At 42.0% G+C, this 18,500-nt stretch overlaps 1 protein-coding gene across 1 annotated transcript in view; it reads right to left on the reverse strand.

Annotated features, from left to right (window-relative positions):
- Nucleotides 1-18,500, reverse strand: part of MKS1 (MKS transition zone complex subunit 1) — a 79,883-nt gene that overhangs the window by 59,315 nt on the left and 2,068 nt on the right. Inside the window, exons 3-9 of the mRNA XM_082247377.1 lie at nt 13,986-14,050; nt 9,509-9,664; nt 7,284-7,381; nt 6,450-6,578; nt 3,216-3,320; nt 2,799-2,907; nt 245-301 (exon numbers count right to left, since the gene is read on the reverse strand). Of these exons, the coding sequence (XP_082103503.1) occupies nt 245-301; nt 2,799-2,907; nt 3,216-3,320; nt 6,450-6,578; nt 7,284-7,381; nt 9,509-9,664; nt 13,986-14,050 (719 nt within the window). The remainder of the gene's footprint in view (nt 1-244; nt 302-2,798; nt 2,908-3,215; nt 3,321-6,449; nt 6,579-7,283; nt 7,382-9,508; nt 9,665-13,985; nt 14,051-18,500) is intronic.

Raw genomic sequence — 18,500 nt, forward strand, 5'->3', positions numbered from 1 at the left:
CAGCGGGAGTTCTCAGCCCCTCCCGCTGTAGTTGTCAGCCTGGGAGAGGAGAGAGACGAGGAGTCACGTGAGCACCGGGAGACGCTATGATATAAGGTAGAAATCAGCATCTTTTTTTTTTGAGCAGACACTGGGGCACATGTTATTTAGCAGAGGGGATGGCATGAATATACTATAGTGGCTTAACAACCACTTTAAACTACATAGAATTACTTAAACAAAAATAAATCGCTGGTTATCTTACCATTTCAAAATCTGAGCCAACAAGACTATTCAGATATTCTTTATGCCTGCCATACAACTGAAAAGAAAGCATTGGGAGCGTAAAATCATAATCATAACACAGACTTACAATCAAAAAAGAATATGGTTTCAAGTAGTAAAAACGGCCAACACATTCTCTCCATGCAATATGGCTAACTAGGTGAAGGAGACTCCAATTCTATGAAATTTTAATCTAGCTTACACATCCTAATCCTGTGCCCTATAATCCAAATAATATGACCCAACCAGAGATGTAGATAGAGAACACTGCAGCTTGTTTCAAATAGCGATGTTTGGTTAAATACCAGCATCTGACACAGTACTTGTAAAACACCAAAATCCTGGTACTCTCAGGTCAGTCTCCCAGACAACAATCTGTGGTTCCCACTTAAATACTCTCAATAGAGCCAGTTCACACATCTCTGGGACAGCCTCGGTCCGCACTGGAAAAGAGTCCTGTGCATCTTCTGGTCCGTTTCAGGTCCTAATTCAGGCAAAAATTCAGACATGATTCAGACCTGAAACAGGGCCGCACCGTACCCACTGCTGTGAGCCACGACCGCAGCTAGTGTGAACCCAGCCCAAAAGTCTGAAATTACAATAGGTTTTCCTAGCGTGGGTCTCTAAATAACAGGGACATGGTGGAGCTATGTAAACAGCAATGTAAATGGGGGTGGTTGATTTGCCTAATTCAGTGTTACCCTCTTCCCATAATTGAACTGGTTAGTCTGGGTGTGATAGGCTCAATCTGGACAGGGATTTTTGGAGGGGACTGCAGGGTAGCCTCTTGCCTACTGACTATGGGCCCTGGCTTTTGAGGGGGTTGTATTCTCTGGGAGGTGTGTGCCTAGGGGGGCCTTTGGAGTGGTTCTGCTTTGGGTCTTTTTCTAAACACAGACTTACAGGACCTGGATACAGGTTTGGGGCCCCGTGTTTTGTTGGGGTATGGAATCAGCAGCCCAAGGCAGTCTTGACTGCTACAACCACCCTTTTAGACTCAGAGACTCTAAGCAGAAGATTATAGTCAGCTTCAAACAACCTGATGCTTAGGTCTCCTGCTGTTGTTTTATCTGTTTGTTAAGGTGTCTTTCTCTCATTGTATAATTCCTCCATTGTGTGCCTCCTAGGTGTGAATTCTCATTGTTAATTGAGTCACCTATTGTCTCTGTCTGTCTGCTAATCCTCTTGGAGATGTTATTTAGTATTGTGTCCATGTTACCTTGTTACCGAACCATTGTGGGATGTTTATGTGTTTATGTTAGCTGTTCCTTAGATGTACTGTTAGATGCATTGATAATATTACTGTTTAAAGTTGGTATTTTTTTTTTTAGGCGTGGAGGAAGCTGTATCTTGGCGGAGGCACCCAGGTGGGATGCCAGGCAGTCCGCCACATCGAGTTAAACACAGATACAAGAAACCATGCCTTCCTTCTAATGAAAAAGCACTGTGTTTTTCACTTTTGTCCACCAAATGGTGCTGGGCATATAGCAAGCGTAGGATAAGTAGCACCAAATAAAAAAAAGACTATATCATATTAGGGATTCAGAAATTTACACAACACCCTTTCCTTTCAACACTTTGTTACAACCTAACTATTTATTATATTTGCAGAAGAGCCGATTTGCATATTCCGGACATGGGGATTTCACTTTAGGTACCAACAAATTTACCTCAATATTTGCACATGGTCATAGAAATACACTACTGGCTCACACGGGCATATCAATGGGGTTGATTTAAGAAAATAGACTTTGCACTTTGCAAATGCAGTTGCACTCATTTTCCCCAGAGCTTAGTAAAAGCGGTAAAGCTCTGCCAATTTCCACTAACCAATCATGTGCTAGGAGAAATGCAGTTTTTTTTTCCTTGCACCTGCTTAGTTATTCTTTATAAAGGTGAAGCTTCACCACATTCACTAAGCTTTGAGGAAAATGAGCGCAACTGCACTTGCAAAGTGCACAGTATAATTTGCTCTTAGTAAATCAACTCCAATATGTTGCCCGTTTGACAGCCATGTTTACCAATATGGGGATGCACGGATGTTAAGGCAGTCCCATTAATGTCAATTGGGACACAGTGGCTGCATAGACACAGCAGCTGTTTGCGATATGACAATCCATGTAGGTGCATGGCCCCAAACACACACCCGTTCACCCGCACGGATGTGCTATTGGGAGCAGCATCTGTGTCCATGAAGCCACTGCAACCCAACTGACATCAATGGGACTGCCTCCACAGGGATGCATGGAACACCTGTGCAATCCCGTGGGAGTAAACCTGCCCCTCACAAGGGACATGCATTGATAAGCCTGTGTGAACAAGGCCTAAGTCTGCAATTATTTCTTAAACTACTTTTGACTTTCAAGTCCTAATTAATAAGGCAGTGCATGCCACAGCGATCCTTTTGTAATCATACTCATGCAATTTATTATATGGTCCTTATTGCTGAATGAAAGCTGCAGAATTTAAACCAGACTATTTCCTCTTTCCGGTCCTCATACATCCTCAAGCACGCTTCATCCATTTCCCCTTACATCTTTGTATAATGCTTCTTCCCGCTCTTGCTCCTCCTTCTGGACTGACTCTGAAACATGATGCAGAGAATATCTCCATAGCTCACGCTTCTGATTCTCTATTTCCAACCTAAGAGGAATGCAAAGGATGTTAATGGCTTCAATCTGAGTTCATGAATGAAAGTGACCTAAACAAAAAATCCTCCAATCGTCATGCACCAGGCATAGAAAAATTAATAGGAAATCAATATGAAACACCCTTGCCAACAAATGCACTGTTGGAACCAGTGGGTATTTACAAGAATACAGGGTTTTGATGACAATAAAAAAGGCATAAAATAAATTAAGTGACATCTGCAATTTGGAGAAGCACTGACTACCTTGCAACAAAGATTTGGCAAGTCCTGTCCTAAGCTACAACAATAGGGGTGCATATACCTGTAGGACCCTTTTGTTCCAGTGACATCAGGCTTCAGTGTGATGACTCCATTACCATCCACGCGTATTGTGCAAAGGACATGTTCATTTTCCTTGAATCCAAGTCTGAAAATGGGTGCAGAAAACACATGAGAGTATGAAAATGTAACTTTTAAAAGTAAAGTCCACCCAAAACTGATATTTCTAGTTTACAGGTGGCTGTCAGTAGACTGAGTCCTCATGTCTATCGTGTACCGTTCCTTGAAATAACAAGTTCCAAGAAAACAATGTTGGTCCACAGCTCCACCTCCCAGCAATGGCCATTATATAGCTAGTGACTACTGCACTACCTCTAGACTAGCAGCATCAGTGTGGTACCATTGTAACCATTAGAAATGAAGAGAGGAGCCACTCAGGTGAGGCTGTTTATCCTGGTGCAGGTCAGATCCTCCATCCAAATTTGTTGAAACCAAGAAAGTGAGACCGCACTCGAAGATGAAAATGAAATCAATGTTATCCTTTATTCCTCATGAACAAATTCATACAGACAGTGCATCAAAAGACATGCCAGGTTGACGCGTTTCACGATACAGAGGATCGCTTACTCATAACCACACAATAACCACTGTGTGGTTATGAGTAAGCGATCCTCTGTATTGTGAAACGCGTCAACCTGGCATGTCTTTTGATGCACTGTATGTATGAATTTGTTCATGAGGAATAAAGTATAACATTGATTTCATTTTCATCTTCGAGTGCGGTCTCACTTTCTTGGTTTCAACCATTGTAACCATTGTAATGGGCTCAGTGGCAGGCTGGAGTTAAAGTGGAACTTTAGTCATAAAGTCCTGACAGACCAGATCAGGCTGGCCCTTTCTGAAGATATAGTAATGTAAAACATTAAAAACAAATGCCTATACTGCTTAAATTGCAGTAATGCACTGTGTCACCCTGATCTGTACATGCTTAGCTGCTCTTTATTCTTAGCACTGTACCTAAAATCAAAGCCACTAGAGGCCGATCAGCTGACAGCTTTAGGAATTACTGTGCGGAAGGGGAAAGAAAGCAACAGATATGACACAGAGAGGGAAGGAGAAAAGAAAAGCAGGAGAGGTGACAGGCAAACTCTGTTGCTAGAGAGACAGAAAAAGAGTTACATTTAGAAGGAGAGTGTCTTATCTCATCTTCCACATTCTCTCTCCTTTATCCCTCATCAGCAGCCTGTGAACTTCAGCAGAGTACAGCCTCCTACACAGTACTAGTTGTTTTCATTCAACCCAGCCGGTTGGAAAAAAAAAAACTGACAGCTCAGGTCGCAGCCGCTGTACTAACAATTCAATGTTAGTACAGCGATCTCCCTTGTTGTGCTATTGTGATCTGAAAGGGGGGCATGCACCCCCCCCCCTGCTAGCCAGAAGTCTATGGTCAGCGCCAAGACATACTGTACAACTAAGACTGGAAATGTACATATTTTTTGTTACAAAAAATAATGTGTGGTGAGGAAAAAAGTACTGTCACGGTACCCACCCCCAGGGACATCTCTCTACATTGACAATTTTATAAAATTGCATAAAATGCCCGGTTAAAAAAAAAAAACAAACATGTACATATATCCTGCCTCCTGTATCCTCCGCAAAATATGTACGTTTATTCATTTTTTAACCAGATCATGTTTTAATAAAAAAATATATTTTTTTAAATTGGCAATGTTGTAGAGTCATCTTTGGGGGGGCGGATACCGAAAAAAGTGAGAAAGTCCTTTTTTCCTCACCACACATATTAATATTTTTTGTATAGTATTTTTTGGATGTGGTACCACAATATTAATTTTGTTGACACTTCCATTAGTACATACATGTTTTACGTAATTGAAGAAAGTGACATATAGTGATTAAGAGCAAGAAGAGGGGAGTTTTCAATAAAGAAGAGACTTCAACAAAATTGCGGCCTCCAGCAAGAAGAAACAGGAGCAATGCAGAAGGCACATTACAGCGCACACTCATTTTGGTAGCATGATTATTAATGTGAAATGGATGTTTTTTTGTTAAAGAATAATAATTATGAAATGTAATGGGTCTGCTTTAAGAACCATAAAAAGCATATCCTTCCAGCAGAATCCACAAGAAATATAATAAACCGGTGGATTATCCAAAACTTCCTACAAATCATCCTGCAGCTACAATGCTAGATTACCCTTTTGGAAGCTGCTTTAACCTCCCTGGCGGTATGATTCTTTCCGATTTTAGGTACTGAAAGCGGTACTATTATTTTGCATGTAATTCTTAAGAATAAGCAGCCCAAACCAACTATTTACATAGGATTTTTTTTTAACCGTGCGTTCTTCTTTATAACATCTCGGGTATGATAAAGTTTGAAACACAAAATCATAAATTATAATATAATAAATGACTATAAATAAGTTAAAGTATATATATATATATATATATATATAAAGTACAGTAAAACTGCAGGAAAAGGCACTGGGGGGCAAACTAATGTGAATTTATTTTATTTTGCAATGTATCAGTGTGTTTTACTTTTTGAATTTGCCGCCGGTTCCATCCCCCTGCGAGCGTCACGTCGCAGGAGACGGAAGCCGGGGCACAGTGAGCATCGAGAGGAAGATCAGCCGCTGCACACCGCCGGTATACATCGATGGATCCCGGGGACAAGGTAAGTACCCTCTCTTACAGGATCCAGCGATCTTCCTAGCGGTACCCTGAGTGTGGCTCGGGGTTACCGCTTTTGGCACTGAAATTTAACCCCGAGCCACACTCGGGAATACCGCTAGGAAGGTTAAGCACCAATGTGACCCAATCCACTCTTTTCCACCTGCAAGAACACTAGACATCACTAGGGCACACAGAAAACAATTGTTTTTTTATGGGCCCTGTTTACACTGCAACACAGTCTGGAGGTGCAGTGCAGTGAGCTGTGATAAAATGCTGACATGCTGCATTTTATCGCCACACATGGAAAGGCACCGCAAGGCAAAAAAAAAATAAAAAATCTGATGCGGTAAAATGCACATCACACTGCCCCTGCTGCACCTCACTGCAGCCCAAAACGGACAGATACCCACATGCTTAAATGAAGCGTCTTTGCATGTGGGCAGTGTGACTGGGCCCTTATTTGCCAGTAAGGTTAGCTGCTGCTTTCCTTCCCTTAGCCACCTGTTCCCTTTAAACTAAGCAGCCTGGCCTGGGACACTCCTGAGACAGGGAGTCACAGAGGCTCAAGGCTGGAGATACTCACTTTCCCCTGGGACCGAGATCTGCCATGATGTACATAGTCTGTACTGGAGTATTTATTATGTGGTTAGTTTTGATAAACTCTTCTGAGGGATCCAAAATAACAAGCCGATTACGCATCCCAGCTCCATCCCTGAAAGTTAAAGAAAATGTTAAAGTGTAACTCCACTTTTGTTGAGAAAAAAAAAAAAAAACATTCCCCTCTGAGTGATCTCTGTACGTTACAAGGATTTTGATAAACATTGTTGCAGATTTCTACCTTTTGCTATTCTGAAGAAGTCCCTGTGTGTTTTTATTTGCCTATATGCAGAAGTGAGTCTAATGGGAGTGGTTTCCTAATTATCAACCTGCTGCTGCACCTGCAAAGCTCTAATGAGGAAAATTACAGGGTCTGCATCCCTTTAGATGTGAATTCCTATTGGGAGTATCTTATCAAAAATGTAAGTTTTGTTGCAGGGGATGCCTGAAATCTGACTTGTATCTTAGTGTAGACTTCTGGAAAAATCAGTGAGCCAATCACACAAGCAGCAAATTACATATCTGGGGGGCGTTCTGTATACATTTTGTTTACAGAACACCTCCAGGTTGCCATATTGCATTTCACAGCACATTACAGAGCTGCAGATTGAAAAGGAAAGGTAATTGTTAATAACATTCAATTACAATATGACTTGTGTTGCAATTGTATATGCTATAATATATTTTTTTTAATGCTATTTTTTCCCCAATGAAAGTGGAGTTACTCTTTAAAATACAGGTATTAATTAAATCCAAACAGGTAATTTCAATTATTAACATGGATCAATGGTATAAATGTACTTTAGCTCTAATCACTCACAATTGTCTTTTATCTTGTCGACGCCGCCGGACATTTGCCATTCGTTCTGTTAAGAATGTGGGGGTCTCTTTTTCAGAGGTGGTTACTGACTGAGCGTGCTATATAAAGAAAATGGTATGTTATACAGTGATCAAGCTAAGGCAAGAAATTGTACCCAAAATATATCTAAACCAAAAATAGAAATGAAATATATTGCAGCTTACCATTCCTTGGATGTGGTTAATGCGTTCGTTTTCTTTTATTTTAGGCCAAATATATTTATGCAAGTACAGAAAAATACCCAACGATCCTATAATATATCAAGTGTTGTTGTAACGTCCTATGTTCTGAATAGGCAAAGAAGCTTTTCCAGCTATCTTGTGTGAACAACAAAACAGCTCCCCACGATGTAATGGAGATGGGAAGAGGGAAAGAGTTTGTAGTCTAAATCAGGAGAGCAGCCTACAATGACCCCTTTATACTGATACAATTTACCCGTTACTTGAAAGCCCTAATCAAAAGAGGCTGCGAAGGGGCCAATCAGCTGGGGTTTGCTGTGGTGCAGAGAAAGATGTAGGCTGCCATTACTAAACTCTTCTTTTGAGAATTCCATTCACCTGATGGGCAAGCTGATTCTTTAGTTTATAGTGGAGTTCCGGCCTATTTTGCTACTTTAGTGATTCCTGGAGTGCTCGCTATGCTAATCAACAATTGGGCATTTTCAATTTTTTTTCGGGGGTCCCTTACCTTATTTTCAGGGCATTTTTGATTGTACTTCCTCCTACTCCCCCCTCTGTGGCCGCGGCCGCCAACATCACTTCCGCCTTTGCATTGCATCCTGGTAGCTGTTTGTCATCACTCCCAGGAGGCTGGAATCAGGAAGAACTCTCAGAACACTCCCTGAAATCAGGAAGCAGATTGCACTGCGGCTTCAGATGCCCACATCCAAGATGGCCGCGCCCAGACAGCGTTTTTAAAAGTAAGATTTTGACTAAAATCCAATACTGTACACCTTGTAAGTATGAGAATAGCGGTTCTGTAAAGGGCGATGGATTAGTATTATAGGGGTATTTATAGTTAAAAAAGGTATTTGAGGTCGGAACTCCGCTTTAAGGTCAGCAATGACAACCCCTATATTTCACAGCGGCATTCAGCCAATGCAGACATTCCTCTCCCAACAGCCCTTAAGGACTACACTGTTGCGAAAGGGATCTCTGCATTGGCTGACTGTTGCTTAGGATTTCGAAGGGTATCCGAAGGGTAGTACTGTCAGCCAGGATATGCTGGTAATTTTTGAACTACTTTGAATTTGTGCTGGGAGCGGTGATGATATTTTTCCAGAGCAACTTTTGGATAGAGTACTAAAGCTTGAAGCCTGTCTGAACATTTAATATGTAAGTGCAATACTGTATATATTTTTTTATATTTATTTTACTGAGAGCACTATGAAGTTTCTCTTCTTTTTTGAGTTTTACCTTCTATACAAGCAACAAAGAGTGGGTGTTTGCCAATAGATGTTCCCAGCCTAAAGGAGAAATGCCTTTAGCAGACCTGTAAAAGGTCCATCTTCCAGGGTATGCCTCGTACACACGCATCGATTATTAGCCGTGAATTTTCGGCCAACGTCCGATCGGCCGATTTTCGGCTTGTTAGTATGATGCTTTCGACAACCGACTCCGACTTTTCGGCCGAATAAAATCTGGTGTGCAGGCTATAAAATTTTTGTTGGCCGTCAACACAACGGCCAATTTTCGGTCAGTCAGTACAGATTTTGGCAGACAAAAATCTGATGAGCAAGACTGGGCATGCTCAGAGAAGAAAAAACACACGGAAAGTAAACCATCACATGACATCACTTCTGAAGTAGATTTTTGTTGGCCGAGAAAATTTGTGTGCAGTCTAGGCACATTTCAACCAACAAAACACAACTTGGACAAAAGACGGCCGATCGGTCGGCCGATAATCGTTGCGTGTGTAGGAGGCATAAGAGCCCGTCCACAGGGGAAGGTATAGGTCTCAGTTTAAATGGTTTTCTGATTGCTTGTAGACACAAAGTTTGCAAGATTCAAAGATCCCAAATGTATTTTGAACTGTTTATACAAATATATATCACAATTTAGATATATATTTGTTGTCATTACTAATCATGTACGTATGTTCATATGTTTAGTTTGTTGCACAGAGGGTACAAGTGATTGTTTGATACTGCATAATTAATCAGCTGTTTTTTTGCTTGTCAACGATACCTCTTCTAGGTTGGTGTATCGATCATAGTCTGTATATGTAAAGATACGTCTGTTCTTTCGTCCACCACTGCGTTCCATAGCCAGTATGTCTTGGTGATACTGACGATCCAGAGGAGTCTGGCAAGCAGCCTCATTTTTGTACAGCTCATATTCAAACTGGAAAAATATACAAAAATATGCATAAAATACCTGAAAGTCCACCCCACAACTAATAAGGATTGGTTTTAATTCTACTTTTAATTTACCACCAACTTTCTTCATAGTCAAACAATATATACAGCAGATCTTTACATGCTCCTACCTTGATCAGTTGTTCAAATAAGATAGTATACCTGACCAAACCAGCTTAAATGTTGTCTAATCTGGATATAATGGATACCAGTATGTTATGAATCACTGGTAGACTAAACCATTTAACCTAAATAAACTCCTCATGAATAGGCACACATTTCCTAGTGCTATAAAGAAGAACCCTAAACCGGCAGGTAGCAGCTATACTGATCAGAGAAAATCAAATTTGCATTAAAAACAAAGTATGCCCCACCCTGGACATCAAAATGCCCACTGGAAGGGTACATTGCAATCAGGTCAGAGAACATGACAATCCAATCATACTGTCAGTTAAAACCAAAGTTAAAGTGTTCAATTCACACAATAAAAATAAAATCAGGGTGCAATAAAAAAGTAAATATTCAAAGTTTTACAGTCCACTGACACTGATCATTTACAGCACACGCCACTGAAATGCACCATACACTTATTAGCGTGTTGCAGTACCATTCATTTTCAGTTGGCATCTCAACATACAGTAACACACTACTGTGCTTTGCAGTGTGCTATGTCTAAGAAACATGGTGCATGTCTGTATTTTTGTGCGTTTTAGTGTAATGGTGGCCTGCTTTAATACACTACATGTTAACATGAGACATAATGCGTGTTAACACACGTACATTAACACAGAGTACCATTGGTTTCATTGGTAAAGCACACCCAGCCCCAGCACAAAAGTCTGTGCCTGGCAATACTCTGCAGATGCTGGAATCCAAACACAGGTGTGACCGCTCCAGGTGAGGTATGATTCAGGTGCAGGTCGGATCCGTCATCCGGTAAGATAATCAAATATGGAAGAAAGTGACCGCACTCCGAAAATTCAAATCAAAAAAGGAGTAATTTTATTCTTCATCACATACATCAAAGATCGAACTAGTGAGACATGGGACAAAAAAGGTTGACGCGTTTCACGACACAAGGGGTCGCTTACTCATAACCTCATGTGGTTACGAGTAAGCGACCCCTTGTGTCGTGAAACGCATCAACTTTTTTTGTCCCATGTCTCACTAGTCCGATCTTTGATGTATGTGATGAAGAATAAAATTACTCCTTTTTTGATTTGAATTTTCGGAGTGCGGTCACTTTCTTCCATATTTAATACTCTGCAGATGCAGACCAATGGTCTCTCTGCAGAGATCTGATACACCCCCCACAGCCTTGCACACACACAGCAGGAGGGTGACAATGTTTGACCTCAGACAGTTGGCAGGCCAGCTGCTGTCAGATTGCAGGTGACCTCTAAGCTGGGATGCCAACTGAAACTAGATTTAAAGTGGAACTTGCATAAAAAAAAATGCTAACAAGCAGGCTTTTAAATACAGAAGAGGCATACTATATCTACCTGCAGGTATACTACCTGCTGTATGCGTTCAGCTCAATGTACAATTTTGGCATTTGTTGAAATGAAAAGTGGTTGTAAAGCCTTACATGTCCTCAATGAAGTGACTGGCCTCAGGTGATACACAGAGATAAATCAAATCCTCCTACATACAGTGGGTATAGAAAATAATCCCCCCCCAACCTTCAAAAAAATAAAATGTTGTTGCTTTGCAGTCTGAATTGAAGACAGACATATTTTTTGTTTTATCCAGCTGTATTGAGACCCCGTTCACACTGGGGTCGCCTGGCATAGAGAAGCTGTGGACCCGTTCTAATAGGAGCGACACAAGTCGCTCCGACTTAGAAAAAGGGTCCGGTGCTTCTTTGGGGCAACCTGGAGCGACCTGCATTGACTTCAATGTTATGAAGTCCGTGCCGGCCGCTCCGAGGTCGAGGTGCGAGCAGCGCGCCGCGACCTGTGAGGTCGCCCCGGGAAGTCGGATCGCCCCAGTGTGAACGGGGCCTTAGTAAAAGATATAACACCAACATGTCCAAAAAAAATAAAAATAAAAAAACAGAATCAATGAGTTGGAAAAATGATCACCCCCCCCCCCCCCCTCATGTTAGTATTTTGTTGAACCACCTTTTTCTTTAATTACAGCCTTTAGTCTGTTGGGATATGTCTCAACTAACATTGCACATCTAGACTTTGCAATATTTGCCCACTCCTCTTTGCAGAACTGCTCAAGTTCAGTTACATGACTGCTGAGAAGCATAGGCTCATTTATGAGCAACGAATAAACCAACACCTTGCCCCCCAAAAAGATACAGAAACTGATTAGGTTGGAAATAGGGCAAGGCCACAGCTTTATTGAACTTTCCAAAATGTACCAAACAACTATGCCAGTCACAGTTATACCGTGAGCACCCATAAACCATAAACTCACATAGTCCTTACCATCAGTGCCAGACAGGCATTTGACTGACCCCAGAATTTATTAAACAACAATGCCAGTCACAGTTATACTGTGAGCACCCAAAAAACATAAACTCACAAAATCTAAGAGGCCTGTCCTTACCATCAGTGCCAGACAGGCATTAGCCTGACCCCAGAATTTAACTTGAGGGCACAGCCCATAAAGCAACATCAATTGCTGGCAAGGTCAAAACTGCCACACACAAGTCAGTGGTACAATGACGAGCGCCCCACCGCAGCCAGCACCTGCTCAACACCAGATTGTAGGCCAAGAGTAACATATTTAGTTAACCAATCTACTCTTAAACCCCCTCCCACCCTCCTTCTAACTCCTAGTCTAACTACCCTTTAAAAAGAAGATGCTTATACTTACCTATTCTCAAGGCACTCAAGTCCGGTCATGTGATATCCCTAGTGGCTGGCTTCATGGGAGAGGAAAGAGCTCCAACAACATGAAATGCCTGGGTGGTGGTGTCACCCATAGGCTTACTATGTGGCATCAGTTGTTGTCTGTGAAGCCGCCGCTGGAAGCCGATCACGGGATCAGACTGGAGCGCCCTGAGAATAGGGGTGTGATTCTTTTCTATACCCACTGTAGGTTGTACATGTTTATCTGCAGTCTTCACTACATCCGTTCAAAGTGCAGAATGTATACAGCTTGTCTGAGCTTCCAGAAAGTAGGGGGTGAAGTTGCAATCTGCAAAGCTCAGGGAGGAGAGCTGAAAGCTGATTGGAGGGTAGGGACACACCCGCTTTCACATACCACAAAGGAACAGAGCTGAGGCTGTCACAGACTATGTGCTGGAGCTCCCTCCCCTGTCATTGTTTTTCTCCTGGTGTCAGGAAAACCTGCCAGAAGTGACTCATGCTGATAGCAGAGAAACAGAGCAGCAGATAGAAATTACACTTAGTGCTCTGGCTTGAGACAATTACACACTATAGTGGGATAAGCTTTGCTTATATATCATGTCTGATGTTTACAACCACTTAAATTCCAGCACATATGTGAGAGTGATGTAATCTTGACCCAGCCAATCAAAACAACCAAAAATTGGAACCCAGAAGAAAACCAACTGAGATGTCAGCGACCAACAGGGAGCTCCTGGACACTGCATCAGTGAAGTGAAGGGGAGTATAGTTCTGCTTTAAAGTGGAATCCCAGGGTAAAATTATCTACTCTTAAACCCTCTCCCACTCTCCTAACTCTTATTCTAACTACCCTGTAAAAGGAAGATGCTTATACTTACCTATTCTCAGGGTACTCCAGTCCGGTCATGTGATATCCCTAGTGGCTGGCTTCATGGGAGAGGAGAGAGCTCCGACAACATATGGAATGCCTGGGCGGTGATGTCACCCATAGGCTTACTATGTGACATCAGTTGTCGGCTGTGAAGCTACCGCTGGAGGCCGATCCCATGATAAGACCGGTGCGCCCTGAGAATAAGTAAGTATAAGTCTCCGTTTCCACTACCGCGGCTACGAAGTCGTGTTACTTCTAGCACGACTTCGTAGTGAAAGTAAACTGCGGCTTTCAGTGCGACTTGTCCCTCATTATAGAGGGAAGTCGCACTGAAGTCGGCTCAAAAGTAGTGCACAAGCTACTTTTGAAGTCGCGGCAGTGAAAACGGGCCCGATTGAAACGAATGGCTTTTGACTTGCTGTGCGACTTGACATGTGTCAAGTCGCACTAGTGGAAACCGGCCCTAAGCATTTTTCCTTCTACAGGGTGGATAGAATATACGAGTTACAAGGGGATGTAAGCAGAATTTAGATGATTAATCGCCTGGCTTCCACTTTACATGTTAACATATCAACTGACAGTTTTTTTTTCAAATAAATTAAATGGATTACCTCACTAAAAAGCTTCTCTTGCCAGGAAATCACAATTTCTTCCTCATCACCATGTAGATGTTCACCTTTTGTTTTAAAGGAAATGAAAACACATGTAGCAAAATATACACAGTACTGAAAAGTAGAAATTCATGATATAATTTATAAAGTTGAAGTCACATAAAAGTTAACAAAGTTGAACTAGTATGCCATAGCAGGCTCTTCCATGTGCCTGCATATGTTGAAATCCTAGACAGAGTGAAACCTGCGGTTCTTTGGCAAGCACCCGCTATTATGTCCAAAAGCCTGGCCACCCCCTGCCGCAGCTTAGCAAGGGCCTATAATTTGCCAATAGTGAAGTGCAATAGGTATTAGTGGCAGCCACAAGTTCTCAAACACTAAAGCTGGTCAAAATTTGCATATCAGAGTTTTGGGGGTGCTCAATGGGAAACTAAAATGGACCTTGGTTGTGCAATACCAGAGGGGCTTTACATACTTATGTAACTTTACATTCCTCAGAGATTTTGGTCCATATTGACATGATAGTATCACACAGTTGCTGCACATTTGTCACATGCACATCCCAAAGGATGGATTGCGATCTGGTGACTGTGGCGGCCATTGGAGTACAGTGACCTCATTGTTATGTTAAAGAAACCAGTGGTGAGATGATTTGAGCTTTGTGACATGGGGAATTATCCTGCTGGAAGGAGCCATCAGAAGATGGGTACACTGTAGTCATAAAGGGATGGACATGGTCAGCAACAATATCCAGGTAGGCCATGACGTTTAAACAATGCTCAGTTGGTACTAAGGGACCCAAAGTATGCCAAGAAAATATCCCCCACATCATTACACCACAACCACCAGCCTGAACAGTTGATACAAGGCAGGATGGATCCATGCTTTCATGTTTACGCACAATTCTGACCCTACCATCTGAATGTCGCAGCTGAAATCAAAACTCATCAGACCAGGCAACGTTTTTTTAATCTTCTATTGTCTAATTTTGGTGAGGTTGTGCGAATTGTAGCTACAGTTTCCTGTTGTTACCTGACAGGAGTGGCACCTGGAGTGGTCTACTGCTTCTGTAGTCCATCTACTTCAAGGTTCGATGTGTTGTGTGTTCAGAGATGGTATTCTGCATACTTTGGTTGTAACAAGTGGTTATTTGAGTTACTGTTGCCTTTCTATCATGTCTGCCCATTCTCCTCTGACCTCAACAAGGAATTTTCATCCACACAACTGCAGCTCACTGGATATTTTCTCTTTTTCAAACCATTCTCTGTAAACCCTAGAGATGGCTGTGCGTGAATATCCCAGTAGATCAGCACTTTTTGAAATGCTTAGACCAGCCCGTCAGGCACCAACAGCCATGCCACATTCAAAGTCACTTAAATCCCCTTTCTTCACAATTCTGATGCTCAGTTTGAACTTCAGCAAGTTGTCTTCACGTCTAGATGCCTGAATGCATTGAGTTGCTGCCATATGATTGGCTGATTAGCAATTTTTGTTACCAACCAATCAAACAAGCGTTACTTAATTAAGTGGCCAGTGAGTGTATATTGTACTTTCATATCAGTCCCTGCCCTCAAAGAGCTTACAATCTAAGGTCCCTAAAGTTCTTCACCTTTACTGTACAGATAAGTTAACCCTTTAACCACTTGCCACCAAATCACATACCTGGTATGTCATTTGACTTCAAGTGGTTGAAGGGATCAGCAAGCATCACCCCAGGGTACCGTTTTTTATTTTTCTTTGAGCTGACAGTTGGCTCTAATGTAATGTAATACCAACTGGAGCATCTAAGCAGCCACTCAGTTATTACAAGCAGCAGGAGAGGGAGGGGGGGGGGGGTGTTCCTCCCCTCCCGCGGATTGCCCTGGCTCTCCCGTCCTGCCAGGTGACCCGAGCGACCAGCCAGAAAGTCTGCCGGCTGGCTGGAGACCTGAAGAAAGCCAGGATCGGCTTTGCTCAGGTTTCGGCTATAGTAACCCAGAAGCGATGATATGACATGACTTCCTGTTTACTGGAGTCTTAAAAGGCGCCAATTTTTGAAAATCTAAAGTATTTAAAAAACCGCTGATCTTGGTGTTTTGAATGCTTTCAAGTGCAAAGGACGGATTTGGGGTCTTATAGACCCTAGATCCCTCCATAAAGGGTACCTGTCACCTTGTGACAGCAATAAAAAAAAGAAAAAAATTAAAGTGTAAAATATATATATATACACACACACATACACACAATAATTAAAAAATATCTTAAAGTGCCCTCGTCCCCCCACGCAAAGGTGAACACATGTGTCAGTCCCGAACGCACAGAAACCGCCATCATCCCACACATGTGAGGTATCACCCAAACGACAGATCATGGGCAGTAATTCTAGCACTAGACCTTCTCTGTACATCTAAAGTGGTAACCTGTAAAGGCTTTTAAAGCATTACCTATAGATAGAAAAATGTATGTTTGTCGCCGTTGTGCAGGCGTGTGCAATTTTAAAGCGTGACATGTTTGGCGGCGGTTCCCCGGAGCGGACATCATGGATGCATAGGACAGAGCTGAGACAAGGCTACCGATACACCATTACCTGCTGGTATACTTTGCTGGCTTTTTCCACTGAATACATGGAGATATGCTTCCATAGTTTTAGTGTTTGGTGGCACCCAGGCTTTACCACCCCTGGGCTAGTCCCTCCTCTGTTATGATACCGAGCTCTGTACCTATCCATGAATGTCCCTTCGTTATTATCATGTTTCTGCGGTGACGTTTGTCCTGCATAATAAATATACAGAACTATCCATTCTATTTACAAGTAGGCTCCAGACGAAGCCTCTATATGAGGCGAAACATGTTGAGCAATTGAACCACTACTCTTTGTCACCATTATCTGAGTATATACAGGATAGTGCTTGCCATTGGATTGACCTCGGACAGCATTTTCGTCACGTATTTATAGTCGCATTTTTTGACTAATAGCATTGTAATTCTGCATGACTATACTGAGTAGAACTGCTGTATGTTACTTATTTGACTGCTCAGCCAATTTTGGTTCCAGTCAATTTTATTTCATATATATTTGTCTTGTGATCATTTGTTTTCCTTCCCCAATGTTATATGTTATGGAATTTGAATAAAATTGTTTTTAAGTAATCTATGTGCCTGGAAAATCCTTCCTTCCCAATCTTCCACAATTTTCTATGTTTGGTATCTACTTACTCAGTGTGACATCATCTTTTTTATTTTACAAAAAAATTGGTTTTGTATTGATTTTTTGCCAAAAAATTTAACCACTTAAGCCCCGGAGGATTTGGCTGCTCAAAGACCAGGGCCTATTTTGCGATTCGGCACTGCGTGATTTTAACAGACAATTGCGCGGTCGTGCGGCGCTGTACCCAAATGAAATTGACGTCCTTTTTTTCCCACAAACAGGGCTTTTTTTGGTTGTATTTGATCACCTTTGCGATTTTTACTTTTTGCGCTATAAACAAAAAAAAGAGCGACAATTTTGAAAAAATAACAATATTTTTCACATTTTTTTATATGAAATTCCCCCCAAAAAAAATGTAAAAATCTAAATTTTTTAACATTTTAGGCCAATTTGTTTTCTGCTACATATGTTTAGTTAAAAAAGAAAAAAAAAAAAATCGCAATAAGCGTATTTTGATTGGTTTATGTCATTTTTGTTTTTTTCTTTTTACTAGTAATGGAGGCGATCTGCGATTTTTTTTTTTGCGGGAATGCGACATTGCGGCGGACAGATTGGACTCTTGACTGATATTTTTGACACTTTTGGGGGTACCAGTGACATTACTACAGTAATCAGTGCTATACATATTGGTGATTAGTGGGTTAAATGTATCCCTAAGGGCGTGATTCGAACTGTGGGGGGGCGTGGCTTGTGATGTAACCACAGAGACATATGATCTTACATAGCAGGTTCGTATGATTTCTGCAGTTAGATCAGGGAGAATGACAGGCGGCTTTGTTTACATCAGCCGCCTGCCTTTCTCCCTCTCCAGCGGGAGATCGAGAGTGACCGGCGGACATCGGAGCCACCGGTCATTCGCGCGGGGATGATAGTGAACGAGCGGGGACGGGAGCACGGCTCGGGGGCGAGCGACGTAGCCCTACGTCGTTTTGCCTGTAGGGGGCTGACTGCCACAGTAAATAGTCGTGCGGCGGTCGGCAAGTGGTTAAAAAAGTATTTTTTTCCCCAAAAACTGCGTTTAAAAAAACGTTGCGCATACATCATGTCACATAAAAAAAATGCGCCCCTTAAAAAGCATCCCCTAGGGACACATGTAACCCTTCGATTGCCCCTGGTGTTAACCCCTTCTCTGTCAGTGTCATTATTACAGTAACAGTGCATATTTTTAGCACTGATTACTGTAGTAATTTCACTGGTCCCAACAAAAGTGTCAAAAATGTCAGTTAGGGGTCCGATCTGTCCACTGAAATGTCCCATTCCTGCTAAAAATCGCTGATCGCTGCCATTACTAGTAACTTTTGCGCAAAACAATCAATATATACTTATTG

The sequence above is a fragment of the Pelophylax lessonae genome (assembly GCF_965119305.1).
Source record: "Pelophylax lessonae genome assembly, chromosome: 2".
Taxonomy (NCBI): Eukaryota; Metazoa; Chordata; class Amphibia; order Anura; family Ranidae; genus Pelophylax; species Pelophylax lessonae.